General features: G+C 52.9%; 2 protein-coding genes across 3 annotated transcripts in view; one reads left to right on the forward strand and one right to left on the reverse strand.

Annotated features, from left to right (window-relative positions):
- Window positions 1–2,352, forward strand: part of HADHA (hydroxyacyl-CoA dehydrogenase trifunctional multienzyme complex subunit alpha) — a 38,046-nt gene extending 35,694 nt beyond the window's left edge. Inside the window, exon 20 of the mRNA XM_053383860.1 lies at window positions 1,853–2,352. Coding sequence (XP_053239835.1) covers window positions 1,853–1,998 — 146 coding nt within the window. The 3' untranslated portion in view covers window positions 1,999–2,352. The remainder of the gene's footprint in view (window positions 1–1,852) is intronic.
- A 3,324-nt stretch (window positions 2,353–5,676) lies between these two features.
- The window catches only part of GAREM2 (GRB2 associated regulator of MAPK1 subtype 2), a 28,425-nt gene continuing 12,547 nt past the window's right edge, over window positions 5,677–21,554 (reverse strand). For both annotated transcript variants that reach the window (XM_053383858.1, XM_053383859.1), the window contains exons 3-6: window positions 14,926–15,056; window positions 12,477–13,685; window positions 10,819–10,982; window positions 5,677–7,627 (exon numbers count right to left, since the gene is read on the reverse strand). In XM_053383858.1, coding sequence (XP_053239833.1) covers window positions 6,766–7,627; window positions 10,819–10,982; window positions 12,477–13,685; window positions 14,926–15,056 — 2,366 coding nt within the window. In that variant the 3' untranslated portion in view covers window positions 5,677–6,765. The remainder of the gene's footprint in view (window positions 7,628–10,818; window positions 10,983–12,476; window positions 13,686–14,925; window positions 15,057–21,554) is intronic.

The raw sequence follows: 21,554 nt of genomic DNA on the forward strand, positions 1-21,554 counted from the left end.
GCCATTCAGAGGAAAACTTGCTGGCTTAAGAAGAGCCTGCTGGCTCAGGGCAACCGCCCATTTGCTCCCTCATCCTGTCCTCACAGTGGCTGACCAGGTGCCCATTCTGGGACGCCAGCAAGGAGGATTTAAGTGCAAGAATACAGCTGGGATTAAGAAGCATTGCTGATTCTCACCATGGAGGCAAAACGGCCTTCCTGGCTAGTGGCCATCGATAGCCCTTTCTTCCTCCTTGAACTTATCCAATCCTCTTTTAAAGCCATCCAGGTTGGTGGTCACCACTGCCTCCTGTGGAAAGGAGTTCCATAGGTTAACTCTGCACTGTGAAAATGAGTCATTATATCTTTGAGCTGGGCCTGAGAGCAGCAGCCTTGGCGCTAACAGGCTTGCCTTATCTCAGCTGCTAGCTTGGGGTCGGCTGCAGAGGTTGCCTTCTGCCCACGCCCAATAATAATAATTTATTTATAGCCCATCCATCTGGCTGGGTTTCCCCAGCCACTCTGGGCATGGCTCCCAACAGAATATTGTTGTTGTTTAGTCATGTCCGCCTCTTCGTGACCCCCTGGACCAGAGCACGCCAGGCCCTCCTGTCTTCCACTGCCTCCCGCAGTTTGGTCAGACTCATGCTGGTAGCTTCGAGAACACTGTCCCGCCATCTCGTCCTCTGTCGTCCCCTTCTCCTTGCACCCTCCATCTTTCCCAGCATCAGGGTCTTTTCCAGGGAGTCTTCTCTTCTCCTGAGGTGGCCAAAGTCTTGGAGCCTCAGCTTCAGGATCGGTCCTTCCAGTGAGCACTCAGGGCTGATTTCCTTCAGAATGGAGAGGTTGGATCTTCTTGCAGTCCATGGGACTCTCAAGAGTCTCATCCAGCACCAGAATTCAAAAAACAGAATATTAAAAAGTCGATAAAAGATCAAACATTAAAAGCTTCCCTAAGCGGGTCTCCCAAAAAGGGCAGCTGCCTGATAAGTCCTTTTTGCTGGCATGAAGGATTTTTGAAGCAGCCACATGGAAATGCCTCGATCCCTGGGGAGAGGCGGGGGCGGGCGGGTGGTCTAGCTGCCCCGTGGTTCCAGTGACCAAGATGGGGAGTCCCTCCTGCCCCCCTTCCCCTGTTCTCCTATGGGAGAGGAGGTCTTGCACCTTGCAGCCGTTGGCTCTGCGAGGACATTTGCAGTTCCAAGGAGAGCCCTCTGCGGGCGGCGGGGGTCCCCACTTGCTCAGGAGACCTTGCTTAACCCCCCCAATCTTTCCTTAATAATAATTTATATTAAGTTTTCCATTTTAACAATCCAATCAAATCACATTGAATATTCCCAATTGTACAAATACATATCATAAAGTCCAAATATTTTGCGAAATTATAAATTTTTTGTTGGGGGTTCCCATGCTTCAAGTTCAGTGGGGTCCAATCATCTCATATTTCTACTGCGCTGAGTGTTCACTAGTCCTTTCTTTAAACCTTCTTGTTATTATCCTTCTTCTTTCATAGCCTCTGAGTTGTTTCCACAGGCGAACTGAAATGAGCAATAATATGCTTCTGTGTGAACTTTGTATGACTCTGCTTTTTTTTTTTTTGCAACTGGTAAGTCTTTTATTTGCCGTATGTCCTCACACGCTTGTATTTATGCTGAATCCACCCAAAAGTCCTTCTTGGGTGGCAGACGCCATCTTTTCTCAGTTCCGATGAAATAGAATCTAGGCGTTTGCTCATTAATTTTCTCAAACAGGTTGCACCAAACATTAGTCTTTCCAGGGGAGGTTTGCCAAATCGAACTTGAAATACTGATATAATAAAGTAAGAGCTCGCCTCTCCCTATGACTATTAATCCCCCCCCAATCTTTCACTGCAGGTCCCTTCCGGTACGCAGACTACTACGGGGCCCAGCGGCTGGTAGACCGCATGAGGAAGTATGAGGACGTCTACGGGAGCCAGTTCACTCCCTGCCAATTGCTGCTGGACCACGCCAAGGACTCCGGCAAGAAGTTTCACAAGTGAAGGTGCCTCTGGCGCCACCGTCCGTCCGACCCCCGGGAAAGGCGGGGGGAGGCAGGAGGCCTGCAGGAGAGTCTCCTGCCTGTAGCTCAGGGGGTTGTGGGTCTTCACCCTCCAAGTGCCTTAGCCGTGCAGGCACTGTCTCCCCAACCCCGGCTCCGACCCCCTCGTCAGGCCGAAGGTCAGCCTTCGATTAATCCAGGGTCTTCTCTGCCCGGCCTCATCCTGGCGCCCCGCCAAGCCTGCCACCGGCCTCGGGTCTCGGGCCACCGGCAGCTGATTCTGGGCCCAGGACTGGCCTGCGGTCGTGACCCACACCCAAAGAACCCCTAACAATAAAACCCCAGTGTCTTGTTCTGTGGGTGAGCTCTGGTCATTTATTTGTGCCTGAATTTTCACCTCTAAACGGGAGCTGCAGAGAAGTCCCATCAGCATACAGGAGAAACTCGAAAAATTAGAATATCATGGAAAAGTTCATTTATTTCAGTAATTCAACTTCAAAGGTGAAACTAATATATGAGATTGACTCATGACATGCAAAGCGAGATGTGCTTCTACTTCTCAGAGGCCCAATCCTGCTTGATTTGCAATCCTTGTTTTGCTGATTTCCTTGAATATTCTAATTTTCTGAGATTGTTAATTTGGGGTTTTCATAAACTGTACACCATGATCATCGCAATGATAACAAATCAAGGCTTGGCATATCTCGCTTTGCGTGTCACTAGTCTATCTCATATATTAGTTTCACCTTTCAAGTTGGATTACGGAAATAAGGGAACTTTTCCATGATATTCTAATTTTTCGAGTTTCACCTGTAGTCCAGAGTGCTTTGATTTGGTGAGTGTCCCTGGAATTGGGGGGGGGGGGGTAGATGAACCAGAGTGTCATCTAGGCCAACCCCCTGCCCTGCAGGAACGCCGTCTTCAGTGGGGAGCGCCAGGGGTTCCCCAAAGGGTCTGCATAACCCTCCCAGGGGGTCCATGGCGCCATTCACATAACAAAAACTGCCATAGATATATCAAGATTTTCAAAAGCAGGGGCTTGGCTTTTGAAAAACAGGAGCTCTGCAGTACCTGGGAACCGGGGGGGGGGGGTTAGAGAAAGCTGATCCGAGTGCGAATTGTGCTGTGCTCTCGTGGGGAGGGGGCGGAGGGCTGCCCTTTCCCCCTCGACCACCTCCCCTTGCTTGGCTGCAATACGTCATAATGGCAGTGGGGGGGGGCTATGGCAAGATGGTTGCCGTGGCTCCTTACCCAGCTCATAGGGTTCCTCCCCACCTAGGGTCACCACGCTGGCCAGTCAGCTGCGTTCTCTTTTCCCACCGCTATGGGGCCCCATCCACTTCTGCCAGCCTCCAGCTGTCCCTGGGCTCCTGCAGCTCTCCAGCTGCCAAGGCTTAAATGGCCAGGGGTGAACTCAGAAGTCTTTGCCATCAGGATATGTGTCCGAGGTGCCGCCTCTATCAACGCTCTCCCCCTGCTCTCTTCAGCTTTGCACTGTGGTCTCCCCTTTCCAGCAGCTCCCCAGGAGGTCTCTGCCCCCCACATCCAATGCAGATCCTGCCAGCGGGGACCAGTGGTGTAGCGTTGATTGCCAGCGTCCCAGGACAGGCAGGGGGATCACACATGTACCAGGGAGGCTCCAGTCCGGCGCCCACTGCCAGTGGTGCCAGAGCGATGCCATTCCCACCAGAACAAGGGGGGAGGACGTGCTGAGCCGCCTGCCCAGCTTCACAGGGGAGCCTGGCCGCCCGACATGGCCCTTCATGGGTGGAGAGGAGCCATGCCTTGGCACCTGGTTCGCGCCCCTTCAAAAATTGTGCAGCCCCCCTGACACCCCCCATGCTATGCCCCTGGCAGGGACTGTATCTGGGCTGCCCCACTGCCAGTCCCATTTCCCCTTACTTCCCAACCCCCACCCTCGCAAATATAGCTGGTGCTGCACCCAATATTCTAAAGCAACTTGATTAAACAATCACATCCTGGGCACGACGTGGTTTTTTAAATAAACTGATTTATTTGACTACGGCAGTGGCTAAAGTCGAAACGGAGACGAGCGTTCTCCAGGCTGGAACCCCGAAGTCGCCGTCCTCTGCTAAAAAGTTACGGGAATAAGTCGCGGCACTCTGGGGGGAGTGATGCCGAGAGTGTCTGCTGGGAGGCAGGAGAGCTGAACCGCAGGGCCGGATTAGTGAAACATACCAGCTCACAAGAGGGGCTGGGGATGAAAACAACCCAGCTGCCCCCAGGTTGTGCTAAAGTGCCGTTAGTGAGCTGCCCCACTCCCAGGGAGGGGCGTGCTGGACTCTGCCTCGTGCCAGAAGCAAATAAATTAACGTTAAATAAGCTGGAGTTCTTGTTATTAAATATACCAAGAAAAAAAGCGCGCCAAGAACTCTGGCCAGTATAAGTTTCAATAGTGGGAGTGGTCCCTCCTCGCAAATCAATACTCACTTGTAACAAAAACTAATCCGTTCAAAAGTATGTATTCTGACAAGGATTACAAACTCAGAGATTACAAACTCAAACTCACAAGGATATGTATAACACAATAATTCGTTACAGAATTAGAGAGAAGAGTTTATGAGTAGAGATAAGTTCATGCTAGTCCTTAGGTTTGATGTGAAGGTCTTAGTTTCAATCTTTGAGCAGAAGTCAGAAGTCAATTATGGATCAGAAACCAGGATAGGGCCCTGTTTCGATGTCTTCACCTTCATCAGCTGGAAGCATCAAAGATTACATGAAAATACATTCAAATTCTAAATTATCATAAATTATAAAACAGTCATAATACAGTATTATACAACATTTGGTTCCTTACCTAATTTTTAAGGGGTCGTATAAGTTTGAAAAATTTGTATAAATATATCCTGTTATTTTCCACATTTGATTTGCGAGTAGGGACCCCTCCCACTGCTGAAACTTATACTGGCCTGAGTTCTTGGTGTGCTTTTTTCTTGGTATAGGAGAAAATAAATTGACACAGGCAGCAAATACCCCCAAACCTCTCCGTGGACAAATGATGGAGTTGCTGAGGAATTCTTGAACTGCGTGCATCTGCAGTTGCACTGCCCAAGCGTAGAGTTTGTAGATGAGAATTTCCCACTCATACTTTCTTTAAGGTTCTAGAGTTCACGGCAGTAGAGACATGCTTTAAAAGGTGGGGGGGCGGGTCTGTGTGATGAAGGCACGAGAGGGGCAGCTTCGGCGTTCCGTGCAATGCAGCCAAATCCACGAGGGCAGTTTTTGCTGAATCCCCCATCAAACGTCAAGCAAAGGCACCTCTTTCAAGACAGGAACTTTCTAAACATGCTGGCCTTCCATAGGCAGCAAGATTCCCCCATACATTGCATTCAGGCAGGTAAGTGCTCACCTTGCCAGCTCTCCAAAATGGAATACTCGGAAAAAGCGACCGCCCTCTGAGGTCCTTCTTTGTGTTCCTCCTCTGCTAGAACTGTCCTGAGGGTGGCAACACAAGAACGGGGCCTTTTCTGCAGTGGCTCCCCATCAGGACTGCTCTCCCCAGGGAAGCTAGCCTGGTGCTTTCACTCCAGATCTTTAGATGCTAGGCAAAAACATTCCTCTTTTCCCACGCCTTTGGCTGTTAAATCTATGGCCTTTTCAGTTGTGGGAAGGTATTGCTCTTTTTTTACTATTACATATTTAGTGTTCTAGGCTGTGGTCTCTTGCTGAAGGGTAGCGTACTAATTTCATAAATAATGATGACAGGGGGCCCAGAATAACCACAAGAAGCTCCCACTGCTATACCAGCTGGGGTGGAGAGGCTCTGGCTCTGTGGGGTAGCGGATGCTGGAGGGCAGGCCCCTCGCGCTGTAGACCTAAACCACTGCCTCCCACACCTCCCTGATCAAGACCCCTCACCCAGGGAGGGGGCCAGCACCACAGTCACCGGCTGCCTCAGTTTCCCATGCACAGAAAAGCTCCCTGGCCCCCTTCTGCCTCATCTTTCAAACTGGTGGCCGCATAGCAATGAGAGAAGCCCCTAGACAGATCTAAGCGGGGCCTGTTTGCTGGAATAAAAATGGGGTCCAAATGAAGGTGGAGCTCTGGGTGAGAAATGGGGGTCACATCATAACTCTCCACTTTTGGACTGCTTTCTTTTCCTCCGCACTGGACAACCGGACACCACATGCAGGAATGGCCAATGCGCTAGCGCTGGGCCAGGGCAGGCAGAGTCCCCCGAAACACTTGTAGGTCTCCTTCAGACCCTTCCTCATCAACAGAAGAACCTGCCGGATCAGGCCGATGGCCCAGCCAGTCCAGCAACCTGTTCTCCCAGTGGCCAGCCAGATGCCCTCATGGGAGCCCCACACGCAGGATTCAAACACAAGCCCTCTCGCCTCCTGCGGCTCCCAGCAACTCAGAAGCATTGCTGCCTCTTAAGCATGGGGCAAGGCAGGGCCCTCACATCGATTGCCTTCTCCTCCCTGGATTTGTCTAATCCTCTTTGAAAGCCATCCTGCAGCAGTGAGTTCCACCGTTTAACCTCCTGGCTCCTTCCTTCCTTTTCCACTGGGTTTATGCTTCAGGCTCACCCATCCAGCCCTCCCTCCGTTCATGCCCTTGCTGCTCTCTGCCCACCAGCGCTCTTGGGGGTGGGGGAGACCTGCTCGCAAAGTGCCCCAGCACCACTGCCCTCTTGCGACAGATCCAGAGGACTCTCCCCACATTGCCAGGCAAAGTGACCCCCTTTGCCTGCAGGTCCAGCCCCTGCGGACGTCCCAGGCTCCTCCTCCCACCCCACCCGGTTCTAGATCTTGGGGCGCCAGCCCTTGATGAACTGCATGATCTTCTTGACCTGGAGCTTGGTGAGGCAGAAGTCCTCGCTCAGGATCTCCTCGGTCAGCTGCACGAAGATGCTACCGTCAATGCGCTCCCGCCCAAAGAAGCTCACCACGTCCTCCGAGAGCCCGATGAAACGCAGGCAGCGGGAGACCTCTTCCAGAGACAGGGCCGACAGGTCGGCCGGAGGCTGCCAGGGAGAGCCGTCCCCGCTGAGCCGGGCAGGGGGCACCTCGATGACCCCCGGGGCCAGGTAGAGGCGGGTGGCGGCGCCCAATTCTGCGCCACGGGTGACGGAGGGCGGCAGGGGCGTCCGGAGGGCGACGTGCTCGGGGGACTCGAAGGCCTGCTTGGCAGGGCGTGGCGGGGGCACAGGGCTGTAGCGGGGCTCGCCCTCCGGGGAGGAGGAGGAGGAAGCAGCGGTGCCCTCGAAGGGGTCAAAGGTCTCGGGGGAAGAGGTCTTCTGCCACTCAAGGGGCTCCAGCCACTCGGAGGAGGCCGGGTTGGAGAAAGGGTTGAGCGCCCCAAAGGGGGCAAAGCGTTTCTGAGGCGCCTGGGGAGGCTTCAGGCGAGGGCAGCTGCGGTAGCTCTTGAGGGCGCTGGCTTCGCCGCCCGCCAGCAGCGGGGTGGGCCTCCCCGTGGCCACGCTCAGGTCGCTGTATGGCCACGGATCCGACCACGAGGAGCCCTGGGCTTGAGGCAGGGCTGGGGGGCTGGCCAGCGGCCGGCCGGAGGACTCCCCCGCTTTGCAGTCTCCCCAGGTGCAGGGGTAGCAGTACAGGGAGTAGGAGTCGGGAGACGGGGAGCAGCTGCCACTCTGCGGCCTCGACCTGGGAGAGGAGAGGAGAGGAGAAGGGAGTACAGAAGTCAGAGCAAACTCACAGACACCAAGCCTCCAGGAGCCAGGCAGGGCAAAGGGATCTCTGCAGGGGTCAGAGGGTGCCTGGTTTGCACACACGCACACACACACACACACACACACACACACACACACACCAAGATTCGAACTCAGAGCCCCCCGGCAACCCCCACGCTATGCCAGTGTTCTAGATTGCCTTTACCCACTCACTCCAAAAAGTTAGCCAGTCAGGAGTTCCCTTTGCAGAAGGCACAGGAAGCCAAAATACTAGTTTTTCCCCATAATTGCTTGGAACCTGGAAGCAAATGAACTTTCCGACAGTAAGAGCAGTTGGATAGTGGATCCGTCTCCCTCAGGAGGTTGTGGACTCTCCTTCCTTGGAGGTTTTCAAGCAGAGGTTGGAGGGCCATCTGTTAAAGATGCTTTAGCTGAGATTCCTGAATTTATGGGGGTTGGACTAGATGACCTTTGGGGGACCCTTCCAGTGGTACGATTCTAGGAGTCTATGATTCTATGAACTAACAGGCACCCAGAACTGAGACTCTTAAAGCATGCTTCCCTCATCAAGTTGTTGTTGTTTAGTCGTTTAGTCGTGTCCGCCTCTTCGTGACCCCCTGGACCAGAGCACACCAGGCCCTCCTGTCTTCCACTGCCTCCCGCAGTTTGGTCAAACTCATGCTGGTCGCTTTGAGAACACTGTCCCACCATCTCGTCCTCTGTCGTCCCTCCATCTTTGTGCCCTCCATCTTTCCCAACATCAGGGTCTTTTCCAGGGAGTCTTCTCTTCTCATGAGGTGGCCAAAGTCTTGGAGCCTCAGCTTCAGGATCTGTCCTTCCAGTGAGCACTCAGGGCTGATTTCCTTAAGAATGGAGAGGTTTGATTTTCTTGCAGTCCATGGGACTCTCAAGAGTCTCCTTCAGCACCACAATTCAAAAGCATCAATTCTTCGGCGATCAGCCTTCTTTATGGTCCAGCTCTCACTTCCATACATCACTACTGGGAAAACCATAGCTTTAACTATACGAACCTTTGTTGGCAAGGTGATGTCTCTACTTCTCAAGATGCTGTCTAGGCCTGTCATTGCCCTTCTCCCAAGAAGCAGGCGTCTTTTAATTTTGTGGCTGCTGTCCCCATCTGCAGTGATCATGGAGCCCAAGAAAGTCAAATCTCTCACTGCCTCCATTTCTTCCCCTTCTATTTGCCAGGAGGTGATGGGACCAGTGGCCACGATCTTCGTTTTTTTGATGTTGAGCTTCAGACCATATTTTGCGCTCTCCTCTTTCACCCCCATTAAGAGGTTCTTTAATTCCTCCTCACTTTCTGCCATCAAGGTTGTGTCATCTGCCTCATGAAGTAAAACAATAGAAATACTTAACTAACTGACCAATCATGTCAGTACTGCTAACAAAGGTCCTGCCCCCCCTTAACAAAAATCCTGGCTACACCATGTCTTAAAGGCCCGGCAGGATAGACAGGCTCACTTACAGGACTAAAGGTCTCAGGAATTCTTCCAGGGTCACCTGCTGCTGTTTCCCCTTTTTGCAAAGCTTGAAAGCCAGCACAATTTTCCAACATCCTGACAGAAGAGGTCCAGCATCTTTCCAAACCCTGCAGCAATATTTTTAGCACCTGGAATTTTTGCACCTCCAGAAGCAAACTTAGTGGTTTCCAGCAGGGAAACTTCTCAGGAGTCCAAGTCTGTGGCCACATGGGGGCGCTTTTGCGCCAAGGACTAATTTAGCCAGCTAGCCCTGGTGATCATGTAAGGTTTATTATTGGATGGATCTTCCCCCTAAATTGATTTTTGAATTCTGAATTTATTGTTATTCACGTTTTATACTGTATTTTATGCTGGTTTTGTTGCATCAATTAAGTGTTTTAAATTTGTTGTTAGTCGCCCTGAGCCCGGTTTTCTGAACCGGAAAGGGAAGGGTATAAATTAAAAAATATTATTATTATTATTATTTATTAAGGTGAACAAGAGGAGAACCAGCCAGAAATGCAGCTTTCCTGGCAGTCAGCTTTCACCAATCCTAGATCCTGCCCTCAGCAGCCTGATGACCCAGGACCAGGTGGCTCTCCCCACATGCTCATGAAGTCCCAACACCTGACTCAATGCTTCATTTAACGCAGCCAGCACCAACCTGCTGCCCATCATAGAGTTGGAAGGGACCCCCGAGGGTCATGTAGTCCAGCCCCCTGCAATGCAGGAACCACAGATGAAGAACGTTCAACAGGTGGCCAGCCAACCTCTGCTTACAAACCTCCAAGGAAGAAGAATCCACAACTTCCCGAGGGAGACTCTTCCAGTGTTGAAAAGCTCTTGCCGTCGGAAAGTTCTTCCTGATGTTCACTCAGAATCTCCTGTGTTGTAACTTGAAGTCATTAGATTGGAGCAGGAGAATACAAGCTTGCTCCCTCTTCCACATGACAGCCCTTGAGATACTGCATCTTTCTGTCTATAAGACGCCCCTGTGTATAAGACGCCCCCTATTTTTGGGGACTCCAGTTTAAGAAAATGGGGGGAGATACTATCCGTGTATAAGACGAGCCCTGATTTTGAACCTTATTTTAGAGTAAAAAAAAACACGGAAAAGAATGGTATTTGAAGATGGCTCTCAAATCTCCTCTCAGTATCCTCTTCTCCGGGCTAAGTATTCCCAACTCCTTCCATTGTTCTTCATAATGCCTGGTTTCCAGACCCTTGATCCTCTTGGTTGCCCTCCTCTGCACACCTTCCATCCTTCTTAAAATGTGGTGCCCAGAACTGGACACAGTATTTCAGGTGTGGTCTGACCAAGGCAGAATAAAGTGGGATTATTCATTCCCTTGATCTGGACACATGACTTCTGTTGATTCAGCAAAAAACAGCACCCCCCCAGGACTACAACTCCCAGCATCCCTGAGCACTGGCCATGTCAGCTGGTGCTCATGGGCATTGTAGTCCATAACCTGGGGCAGGTGGCTGGTTCAAGGCCTTGTTGGGTTCATAACCAGGTGTTCCTTTGTGCCAAAAACTTACACGAAGGAAGACGGAGAATGAGAGCACTCTGGAGCATGGAGCTCTCGCGTGGCTTCAACTGAGAAGCCCCAGCCTCTGGGAGGGAGGGGAGAAGCCCAGGGTCCTCAGCCCACCCCCACCCCCTTGGGAAGCAACTTACCCATCATGCAGTCCAGGCGAGTAGTAGGAGAGGCTGGAGCTGGGAGAAGCAGCTCCCTGGAGCTTCGGGAAACGCAGAGGAACTGGAGGGCTGGAAGCGGCTGGCGCATGGCCACCCCGGGGTGGCACTGGGGGCGTGACGAGAAGGCGGCACTCCTCTCTCACCTGGAAAAGATGGAGAGAGAGAGAGTCATTCGCTTTCTGCAGTGGTGATAGACAGCTGGAAGCCAAGACCAGAGCGATCGGAAGGGCAGACCACACACCTCTAAATGGGGGCACAGCAAGAGTCCCAATGGGAGGGCAACTTTAAGAAAGAGGCATGCCCCCAAAGATGAATGACAGTGGCGGGTGGGTGGGCAGAAAGGGCCATTTGCAGAAGAGGCTTAGCAGATGTGGCTAGTTCTCCTCTGCAAGTCTCCACACAAACACACCCTCCGGCTGGGTTTACTGTCACTGTCGGAGCTCAGTTTGGGGGGAACTGATTAAATACACTTCCAGCCATTCACCCCTAAAAGCCCCTCTCTGCATTTGCCTTGGGAGGGAAACACAGGGGTCACCACCCCTTCGCCCGATCATATTGTGTCCTGATTAATTCCCCCAAATCCAAGAGGATTTCTGCTTGTTCTGCATCTCTGCCTTGCAAAAACCCAATCTTACGCGCTGAACTGAAGTGCAAGTGAGCAAAATCCTTCTTTGGGTTTTGCGCACAACTGCTAAGATCCTGGACCTGTAGCAGCCAGGGATGGGAGGCAGGGAAGCAGCCGGCCAGGGGAAGGGGCTTGGCCATTTTCACAGCAGGGAACCAAATTCTGTGCAATCTGTCATTTCGTCCTAAAACTTGACTCTCCAGGTATGGAACCTTCTCTAGCCAAAACCCCCAATGCTAGCCATAAGCAAAGCTCAGCAGGACAGCTGGGGGTGGGGATACTCCAGAGCTGCCCCAACCCAAAATCTTACAGCCTAACACATTTGCAGGCAGACCTCAAATCGGTCAATCTCAAAAAGGCGCCGCAACCACACTGAGCGGGCGGCCTGATCTTCGGAACTGCTCCCCTTTCTTGGTTTGTTTAGGGCTGCCATATTTCGAAAAGTGAAAATCCAGACACAAAAATTGCTAATAAAATAATAATAATAATAATAATAATAATATATTGATGCTTTTGAGCTATTTTTAAGAGCGATCAGACAAAACAACACTGTCGACATGGGTTGCCACACGTCTGGATTTTCCCAGACATTTTGCCGAATTCTGCCTGGACATTCCTTCTGAATGCAGTACAGTCATACCTTGGGTTACACATACTTGGGTTTGCACGTTTTCATGTTGCACACCATGCTGAGCCCGGAAGTACCGGAACAGGTTACTCCTGGGTTTTGGCGCTCGCGCATGCACAGAAGCACTAAAATCGTGCTTTGCGCATGCGCTGAAGCACTGAATCGCGACCTGCATGTGCACAGATGCAGCGCTGCAGGTTGCGAAGCTGCGGGTTGCGACCGTGCATCCCGTACGGATCACGTTTGTGACCCGAGCGTCCACTGTATTCCGGATACATCCCTGCGGGTCATGAATGCCCCCCCCGCCTGTGTCCCCAAACCGATCCAATCGAGCTCCTCCACATCCCTGCTCCCCCTTTCCCGGCCGCCTGAGGCGTCTCTCACCGCATCAGACTTGGGTGGGACCGGGGGCGGTGCATCTCCCGCAGGCTCCTCCCCCAGCAGGCCCTGTTGGCACAGTGGCGGGGACCCCAGGGGCGAGGCGAGTCCGGCGAAGGAGATGAGGTCTCTTTGGCCCGGGTTGCCGCTCTCCAGGCCCGCCGGCTTCCCGCTGGGCTCTGCGTAGCTCCCGCGGTTCTGGTTGGTCCACAGCTCCTCGTAGGGCAGTTCCGGAGCCCGGAAGGCCGGCTCGGTCCAGTCGGGCGTCGTGTATTCCCGCTCGGCGTCCGGGGCGTCGGGGAAGAGGGCCTCGTGGTGGTCCTGGCGGGAAGGGAGGAGCGTCCTCTGGCTCCTCCCCCCGGAGGCGGGGTCCTGGCGGGCGCCCCCGGAGGTGCTGTAGAGGCAGAGCGAGAGGCGCTGGAAGGAGTGCGCCAGTTCGTCGCGGGCATAGCCCTGGAGGCAGAGGCGGACGCGCCGGGGACTGGCGCACTCCTCCGCCAGGTCCGCCTTGGCCTCGCGCACCGCCTTGGAGTATTCGTTGGGGTCGAAGCACTCCTGGCAGAGGGCGGCGCTCTCGCGGAGGAGCTTCTCCAGGCGGGCGTCCCCTCCGCCCCACAGCGCTCCCTCGGGGAGCAGGAAGCGGGGCATGTCCGTCAGTAGGAGGAAGTGGAAGGGTGCCACAGCGTCCCTGCGCAGGATGCAGCAGAGGACCACCGTCTTGGAGATGATGCTGAGCAGCTTGTAGCAGTGGCCCTCGCGGATGGCGTGGAGGTCGTAGGGGTTGCGCGGGGGCCGCGTGGGCACTGTTACGTTGACGGGCAGCCGCACCTTCTCGATGATGCTGCGGATGGTGTGCTCGCCCTCCTGCATCTGAAGCTCCAGCGGGGAGCGGGTACTGAAGCGCCCCTTGCACTGGAAGGGCAAACTGAGGCTCTCGTTTGTGCGGTGGTTCATGCAGATCAGGCAGGGCATCTTGCCCTTCAGCGGGCGGCTGCCCCCACCGCCGGCACCACTGCTGGCACCACCACCGGCCGCGGCACCTCCGCCAGCGACGCCCGCCTTGCCCAGCTTCCGGAGCAACGTGTTGAAGCGCGACTTCTCCTTGGCGGCTTTCGCACACAGGATCTCAGCCTGGCCCATGAGCGTCAGCTCGTCCCCGGCGTGCAGTGTGAAGTTGTACACCTCGCTGTCCTCGCTGAACTCCCCCGACACCACCTGGGAGGAAAAAGAGGGTCAGCCAGGAGATGGAAGAAGAAGGGGCACAAATATAGGATGGGGGAAAACTTTGCTTGCCAGTAAGGTAAAGGTAAAGGGACCCCTGACCATTAGGTCCAGTTGTGGCCAACTCTGGGGTTGCGGCGCTCATCTCACTTTACTGAGGGAGCTTCCAGGTCATGTGGCCAGCATGACTAAGCCACTTCGGGCGAACCAGAGCAGCACACGGAAATGCCGTTTACCTTCCCGCCCGAGCGGTACCTATTTATCTACTTGCACTTTGACGTGCTTTCAAACTGCTAGGTTGGCAGGAGCAGAGATTCGAACCGCCAACCTTCTGATCGGCAAACCCTAGGCTCAGTGGTTTAACCCACAGTGCCCACCCACGTCCCTTGCTTGCCAGTAGCACATGTGAAAAGGATCTAGGGGTCTTGGTGGACCACAAGCGTAACCAACAAAACCTGATGCTACTCTAGGCTGCCTTAACAGAAGTCTAGTGTCCAGATCAAGGGAAGCAATAGTCCCACTCTATTCTGCCTCGGTCAGACCAGGTCTGGAATCCTGTGTCCAGTTCTGGGCACCAAAATTTAAGAAGGATGTTGAGAAGCCAGAAGGTGGGCAGAGGAGGATGAAGGGTCTGGAAACCAAGCCTGATGAGGAACGGTTGAAGGAACTGGGTATGTTTAGCTTGGAAAAGAGGAGATTGAGATGAGATAGGACAGCCATCTTCAAAAATCTCAAGGGTTGTCATGTGGAAGAAGGAACAAGCTTGTTTTCTCCTGCTCTGGGGGGTAAGACTTGAACCCATGGCTTCAAGTTAGAAGAAGGAAGATTCCAACTAAACATCAGGAGGAACCTTCTGACAGTAAGAGCTGTTAGACAGTGGGAAGCAGAGGCTGGATGGTCATCTGTCAAGGATCCTGCAGCTACAATTGCTGCGTTGCAGGGGGTTGGACTAGATGACCCTCGGGGGTCCCTTCCAATTTTACAATCCTGTCATCCAGCAGCTCAGGTTTTGCGGCGCTTTCCCCACCTTATTACGGGGCAGGAAAGATCCCCAACACGGCTCAGCTCTTTGCCAGGTGAGCAGAAGGAAGCCACAGCGAAGAGGTGGGATTTCAAGTGGAGATGGGGAGACCTGACTCCCTCACAATGTGGAAATGGCTGCTCCTCCATCCCTTTGGCACTTGAACCCTTGGCTGAGATCTCCCCAGCTGGGTCCCCTGAAAGCGCCACTGACCTTGACGCTGAAGGTGATGGCCTCCATGACGAAGACCCTGTCCGGGAAGATGCTGGCCACCTCTTCCACGCTGTTGAAGTACTGCACAGGCTCCCGGACATCCCTGTCCTGGTCAAGCAGCTTGAATTTCCCTGCAGGGTGCGAAACACACACCAGATCCGTTAAGGGAGACCTGCTGCTCCAGGGGTCAGCTCAGAGGGTCTGCATCTCCCCGCTTTGCTGGGCACGGCCAAACCCAGATTGGCCTAGCCCAGATCGCTGCCTCCAACAGTGGTCAGTGCCCAAGGGAGGGGACTCCTCGGCCTGAGACAAAGGGCACCTGGTCCCCTCATTGATAAGAAGTATCCTGCCCTTGAACTTGGAATAATAATAATAATAATTTATTATTTATACCCTGCCCATCTGGCTGGGTTTCCCCAGCCACTCTGGGCGGCTTCCAACAGAACACTAAAATACAATAACCTATTAAACATTAAAATCTTCCCTAAACAGGGCTGCCTTCAGATGTCTTCTAAAAGTCTGGTGGTTGTTTTTCTCTTTGACATCTGGTGGGAGGGCATTCCACAGGGCAGGTGCCACCACTGAGAAGGCCCTCTGCCTGGTTCCCTGTAATTTGGCTTCTTGTAGCGAGGGAACCGGCAGAAGACCCTCGGAGCTGGACCTCAGTGTCCGGGCTGAATGATGGAGGTGGAGACGCTCCTTCAGGTATACAGGACTGAGGCCGTTTAGGGCTTTAAAGGTCAGCAATAACACTTTGAATTGTGCTCGGAAATGTACTGGGAGTCAGTGTAGGTCTTTCAGGACCGGTGTTATGTGGTCTCGGCGGCCGCTCCCAGTCCCCAGTCTGGCTGCCGCATTCTGGATTAGTTGTAGTTTCTGGGTCACCTTCAAAGGTAGCCCCACATAGAGCGCATGGCAGTAGTCCAAGCAAGAGATAACCAGAGCATGCACCACTCTGGTGAGACAGTTGGCGGGCAGGGAGGGTCTCAGCCTGCGTACCAGATGGAGCTGCTAAACAGCTGCCCTGGACACAGAATTGACCTGCATCTCCATGGACAGCTGTGAGTCCAAAATGACCCCCAGGCTGCGCACCTGGTCCTTCAGGGCAAAGTTGCCCCATTCAGGACCAAGGAGTCCGCCACACCTGCCCGCCCCCTGTCCCTCCAAAACAGTACTTCTGCCTTGTCAGGATTCAACCTCAATCCATTAGCCACCATCCATCCTCCAACCGTCTCCAGACACTCACGCAGGACCTTCACCGCCTTCACCGGTTCCGATTTTAAAGAGAGGTAGAGCTCAGCTTCATAAAATTGTAGAAGTTCCAAACAGGGCCATCTTAAGTCATTCTGCGCTGGCACCCCACGTTGGGCAGTGCTGGGAGCGTGCGCCAACAGCGGAAAAGCCAGCAAAGGCGCACACAACAGGATGCGTCACACAGCACCCACAATGTTACACGGCCCTCCACGTGTGGTGGGCGCAGCTGAAACAGCCGCCATGCAACTGGGGCAAGAGCCAACAGCCAAGCGGAGCAGAGTGGTGGCTTGGCATGACTTTGGGGGTGAGCGTTGGAGTCCAGGAAAGAGCCGCCCACGGCGCTCCAACAGGCTCTGCTCTGCTCGGCTGTCGGCTGCTCTTCTCCGGACTCCAACCCTCGGCCGCGGACTCTCGGCCTCCTGCCCCTGAGAGCTAGGCGCCCGGGTGCCGTGAACCCGTAGCGCCAATGGTTAAGACGGCCCAGGTTCCAATCCCCTGCAATGCAGGAATATGCGGCTGCCTCTTCAAACTATTATGGCTGATAACCATTGAGGCACTTTTCCAATTCTTCGGGGGGGGGGGGAATGTAAGGGGGGTCCGGCTGGGTCAGACCAAAGATTGCTCTATTCAGCATTCCTGATTCTCACAGTGGCTCCCCCCACCCCCTAAAAAATGCCAAGAGTGTGTTAGCCCCCGGCAACTGCTCTCCAGAGGCCTGATGCCTCTGACTCGGGCAGGCAGCCTACAGCCACTGTGGTCCATCTATTTATTGTTATTTGTTTCATGCATTTTATAAACAAACTTGTGTGTGGTTTTTTAAAAAAGAACCACAAAGCGGTTTACAAAGAGAATGAAACAATAACATGACAGTGGTACCTCGGTTTTCAAACGTAATCTGTTCCGGAAGACCTTTTGAGTTCTAAAACATTTGAAAACTGAAAGCTCAAAATGGAAAACTCAATACGGAAAACTCAAGAGGGAAGCCGCGAGGCATGTTTGACTTCCGCAAAGTGTTTGAAAACCGAAGCATTTACTTCCGGGTTTACAGCATTCGAAAACTGAAACGTTCGTCAACAGAGACGTTCGAAAACCAAGGTACCGCTGTATCAGTAAAAAAAATAATTCATTGAAACGTTCAAAGAATAAAACCAGCAATAAACTAAAAATGATCAAAACATGCATCCACATTCTACATGTCTGAGCAGGCTGTTCTAAACAAAAATGTTTTTTTGCAGGCACTGAAATGAGTACAGTGAAGGCCTGATATCAATAGGCAGGGAGTTCCAAAGGGCAGGTGCTGCTGCTTTCAACGATCAAGATATTGCAAAGGTGGGGAGGGTCTTAGGTGGTACCTGCATTGCTGCCAGTGCTGCCGACGGATGCAGCCAAGTGGCCGCATGTGGGGCAAGAGAATGGCACAACTAAACGGGTTCCACATTGTATTGATAGGTAACGGTAAAGGGGCCCCTGACCGTTAGGTCCAGTTGTGACCAACTCTGGGGTTGCGGCGCTCATCTCGCTTTATTGGCTGAGGGAGCAGGCGTACAGCTTCCGGGTCATGTGGCCAGCATGACTAAGCCGCTTCTGGCGAACCAGAGCAGCGCATGGAAACGCCGTTTCCCTTCCCGCCAGAGCAGTACCTATTTATCTACTTGCACTTGGACGTGCTTTCGAACTGCTAGGTTGGCAGGAGCAGGGACTGAGCGACGGGAGCTCACCCCGTCGCGGGGATTCGAACCGCCGACCTTCTGATCGGCAAGCCCTAGGCTCTGTGGTTTAACCCACAGCGCCACCCGCATCTGTACTGATAGTTAGCAGCAATTAGACAAACTGATGGTGAAGAAATGCTACCAATGGCTACTAGCCCTGATTATTATTATTAATATTTATTGAGTTTATATACCGTCAAGATCAAAACATATAATCAGAATGAAAACAACAACCCAATAACACACACACACCCCTGAAAAGAGCCACAGTTTAAAAGGGTAGAGGGTGGCTAGTGATGGGGGTCATTTCACGTGCATTGAAAGTGGGGCGGAGTCCCTCTGCGCATGCTCTGTAGCCCTCTTGGTGCTGAAGACAATGCTCTTCTGTGGGGTTATCCCCATGGAACGTGGCCACCACATTGCACCTATTTTGCAGGGAGTCAATATAATGAATTAAATCAGCCCCCTCCTCCTCCCCCAGCAGCAGCAGAGGCAAACTCAGCTGCGTTTATCGGAAGAGCTCCCTTCTGCCCACCCCCCACCCCACCCCCGCCTCCAGAAGGTTCCCTGAAGACCGAGAGAGAGACACGGACATCCCAGAACAGAGAGGAAGCGAGCAAGAGACGTCCCGATCAATGAGTCAATTGCTTTCCAATCATTCGGAGCCAGCAGCTAAGCTTGCTGACATAGGGCTGTGTCCCCGCCCTAGAAAATGGCCTCCAAAAGCTGGACTGCTTGGCAGCCCCGGGCCTTGAAATCATCTCGCATGGAAATTCTTTGACTCAAAGACATTGAATGAAGCTGGGAGATTCAGGGCAGATCAATGGAAGTCTTTCTTCACTCAGCACTTTGTTAAACTGTGGAACTCCCTGCCACAGGGGGCAGTGATGGCCACCAACTTGGAAGGCATTTAAAAAGGAATAGACAAATTTGTGGAGGAGGAGAGAGGGCTCTCAATGGCTTCCAACCACAAGAGGCTCAGGGCCGGATTGAGGTTGGATGAGGCCCTAAGATGCTGAAGGGAATGGGGCCTTTTATATGTCCAGCTGTCCTTTATCAACAACAAATTGCCGTTGTTTTTTGTGTTGCATATATACTGCAGACGCCTGCTTCTTGGGAGAAAAGTGATGACAGACCTAGACAGCATCTTAAAAAGCAGAGACATCACCTTGCCGACAAAGGTCCGTATAGTTCAAGCTGTGGTTTTCCCAGTAGTGATGTATGGATGTGAGAGCTGGACCATCAAGAAGGCTGATTGCCGAAGAATGGATGCTTTTGAATTCTGGTGCTGGAGGAGACTCTTAAGAGTCCCATGGACTGCAAGAAGATCAAACCTCTCCATTCTGAAGGAAATCAGCCCTGAGTGCTCACTGGAAGGACAGATCCTGAAGCTGAGGCTCCAATCCTTTGGCCATGAGAAGAGAAGACTCCCTGGAAAAGACCCTGATGTTGGGAAAGATGGAGGGCACAAGGAGAAGGGGGCGACAGAGGACGAGATGGTGGGACAGTGTTCTCGAAGCTACCAGCATGAGTTTGACCAAACTGCGGGAGGCATTGGGAGACAGGAGGGCCTGGCGTGCTCTGGTCCAGGGGGTCACGAAGAGTCGGACACGACTAAACGACTAAACAACAATATGATATATGGTAATTTATGGACCTCATACGTATCTAAAGCCATTTGCGCATGTTGCCATGCAATCAGTCCATGCAGAATGTAGGCACCCTATATATAGAAAGGAGCAAACCAGTGATATTTTAGGGAGCAGGCTAGCAGGTGGGGTCCATGACTTGCATCCTAGGAGCCTACACAACACAAAACACTGTTGCTGTATGTAGGTTTTATTTTATTTGTTTTTTATCTTATATTTTGGAAATGTACACCCAGAACAGGCAAGAACAGGACGCTGTATCAGGAGTGAATTGTGCCCCCCTCCCATGAGATTTTTGCCTCCTCTGGATTCCTAAAACTGGGACTCCCTGGGAACAAAGCTCTTTGCCTCAAAGATGTGGGAACTGGCTACGGTTTACTCAGCCGCGCAGGGAAACAGGGACTGGCTATATTTGTTGAGAAGCCCCCTTCCCTCCCATCACTCGCTCCAGGCCCTAGGTTGCCTCGACTCCCGATTGCAAGCATCTCGCACCCGTTTCCCAGGGCCAAAAGCCTTCTTTACTTTCACTGCTCCCCCCAGAAAAGATTGTGCCTTAAGCCAGGCAACGACCCCCTCCCCTCCGCAAACATGTCTGTCTCCAGAGCCCACCCCCCTCCTGCAACAAACCCCCGACTCCAGCAAACAAGGGGGATGATGGAAGACAGGATGCGCAGATGGGGAAAGCTGCTATGAGGATTGGGGGGGGGAGGAAGAAGCAGAGTGAGGCAGAGAAGCCGCCACCCCCCCCCCCATTCTGGAGACAGCTGTGTCCGTCTTCTCCCCAAGGAAGCAGAGATGTGGGGACAGGCTGACAAGGCGGGGGGGGCGTCGTGGCAGCAGCTGGAAGAGGAGCAAAGGCAGGATGGGGGGGGAGAGACTTGTGACTGTTGCAGGAATTTATGTATAGGGGTTTTTTTGGGGGGGGGGTTGCCCCTCCAGCAGATATCCTGCACATGCAGCCCACTACCAAAATCAGCACAATCACTTTTGTGACTTGTCCCCAGGAAACACTTCATCACAGTTTCTTCCTGCCTATTCAAAGGGCCTCTGCTGCACGATGCCAAATGTAAGAATTCACTGGTCAATGCATCTATGTACTGGCTCACTGGGAAAACTTCAGAAATTCATCTAGACCTGTGAGCTCAGCTCCTCAGCAGCCCCTCTGCCTGAGGGATAATCCCTGGCCTCCTGATACCTGAGTGCCAGACAGGTAGCCATTCCAGGAATTACCAACCGAGATGAAGACAAAAGGGTGTGATGAACTTGGCTGGGAAACATGGAAATATCTCTTTTGTTCCACTTGAGGGATGTTTGGTGGAGGGCAAGGGGAACCATGGGGCAGGGTCCAGGATGCTCAGATTCCTGCCACCAGACCTCCCCTTTCATGATGTATGAGTGATGTAGTTTGGGGGGGTGTAACATGGGGATTGTTGTTGTCGTTCATTCCCCCCCCCAAAAAAAATACTCCAGCCCACCACATGGTGTGAGGGATACAGCTGAAAAAGGTTGCTGATCCAAGAGCATTGCAGAGCCATCCATAGCCCTCTCGTCCTCTTTAAAAGCCATCCAAGTTGGGGCCATCACCATCTCCTGTGGCCGAGAGTTCCACAGTCTACACTGCCCTGAATCTTCCAACGTTCAGCTTCACGGGATGTGTATCGGTTCTAGTGAGAGACAGCCATCTGCACACCTCCGAGCCAAAACTGGCTGTGTGTGTTTCAGATAAGGGCGGGAGGCAGCCAGAAGCCTCTTCTCTCCCCCCCCCCTTACCATCTGCTCCGATTTTATGAATGGGCCAGCCCAGCAGGTTAACACGCTTCCCTGCTCCGCTCCCCTCCCCTCCTGCCCCATTGCCTTCCCCAAGGAACAGCGATTAGCTGGGGCTCCCATGATTTATTCATCCTTGCGCATCATTACCAGAGATGGGAAGCACTTAGCCGGCTCATTAAGGGCAGGGGATGATCTCAACCCTGCTAATTCCCAACTCCCACTTGGGTCACTCTCCTCCTCCTCCTCC

This window comes from Podarcis raffonei, chromosome 3, assembly GCF_027172205.1.
Source record: "Podarcis raffonei isolate rPodRaf1 chromosome 3, rPodRaf1.pri, whole genome shotgun sequence".
Taxonomy (NCBI): Eukaryota; Metazoa; Chordata; class Lepidosauria; order Squamata; family Lacertidae; genus Podarcis; species Podarcis raffonei.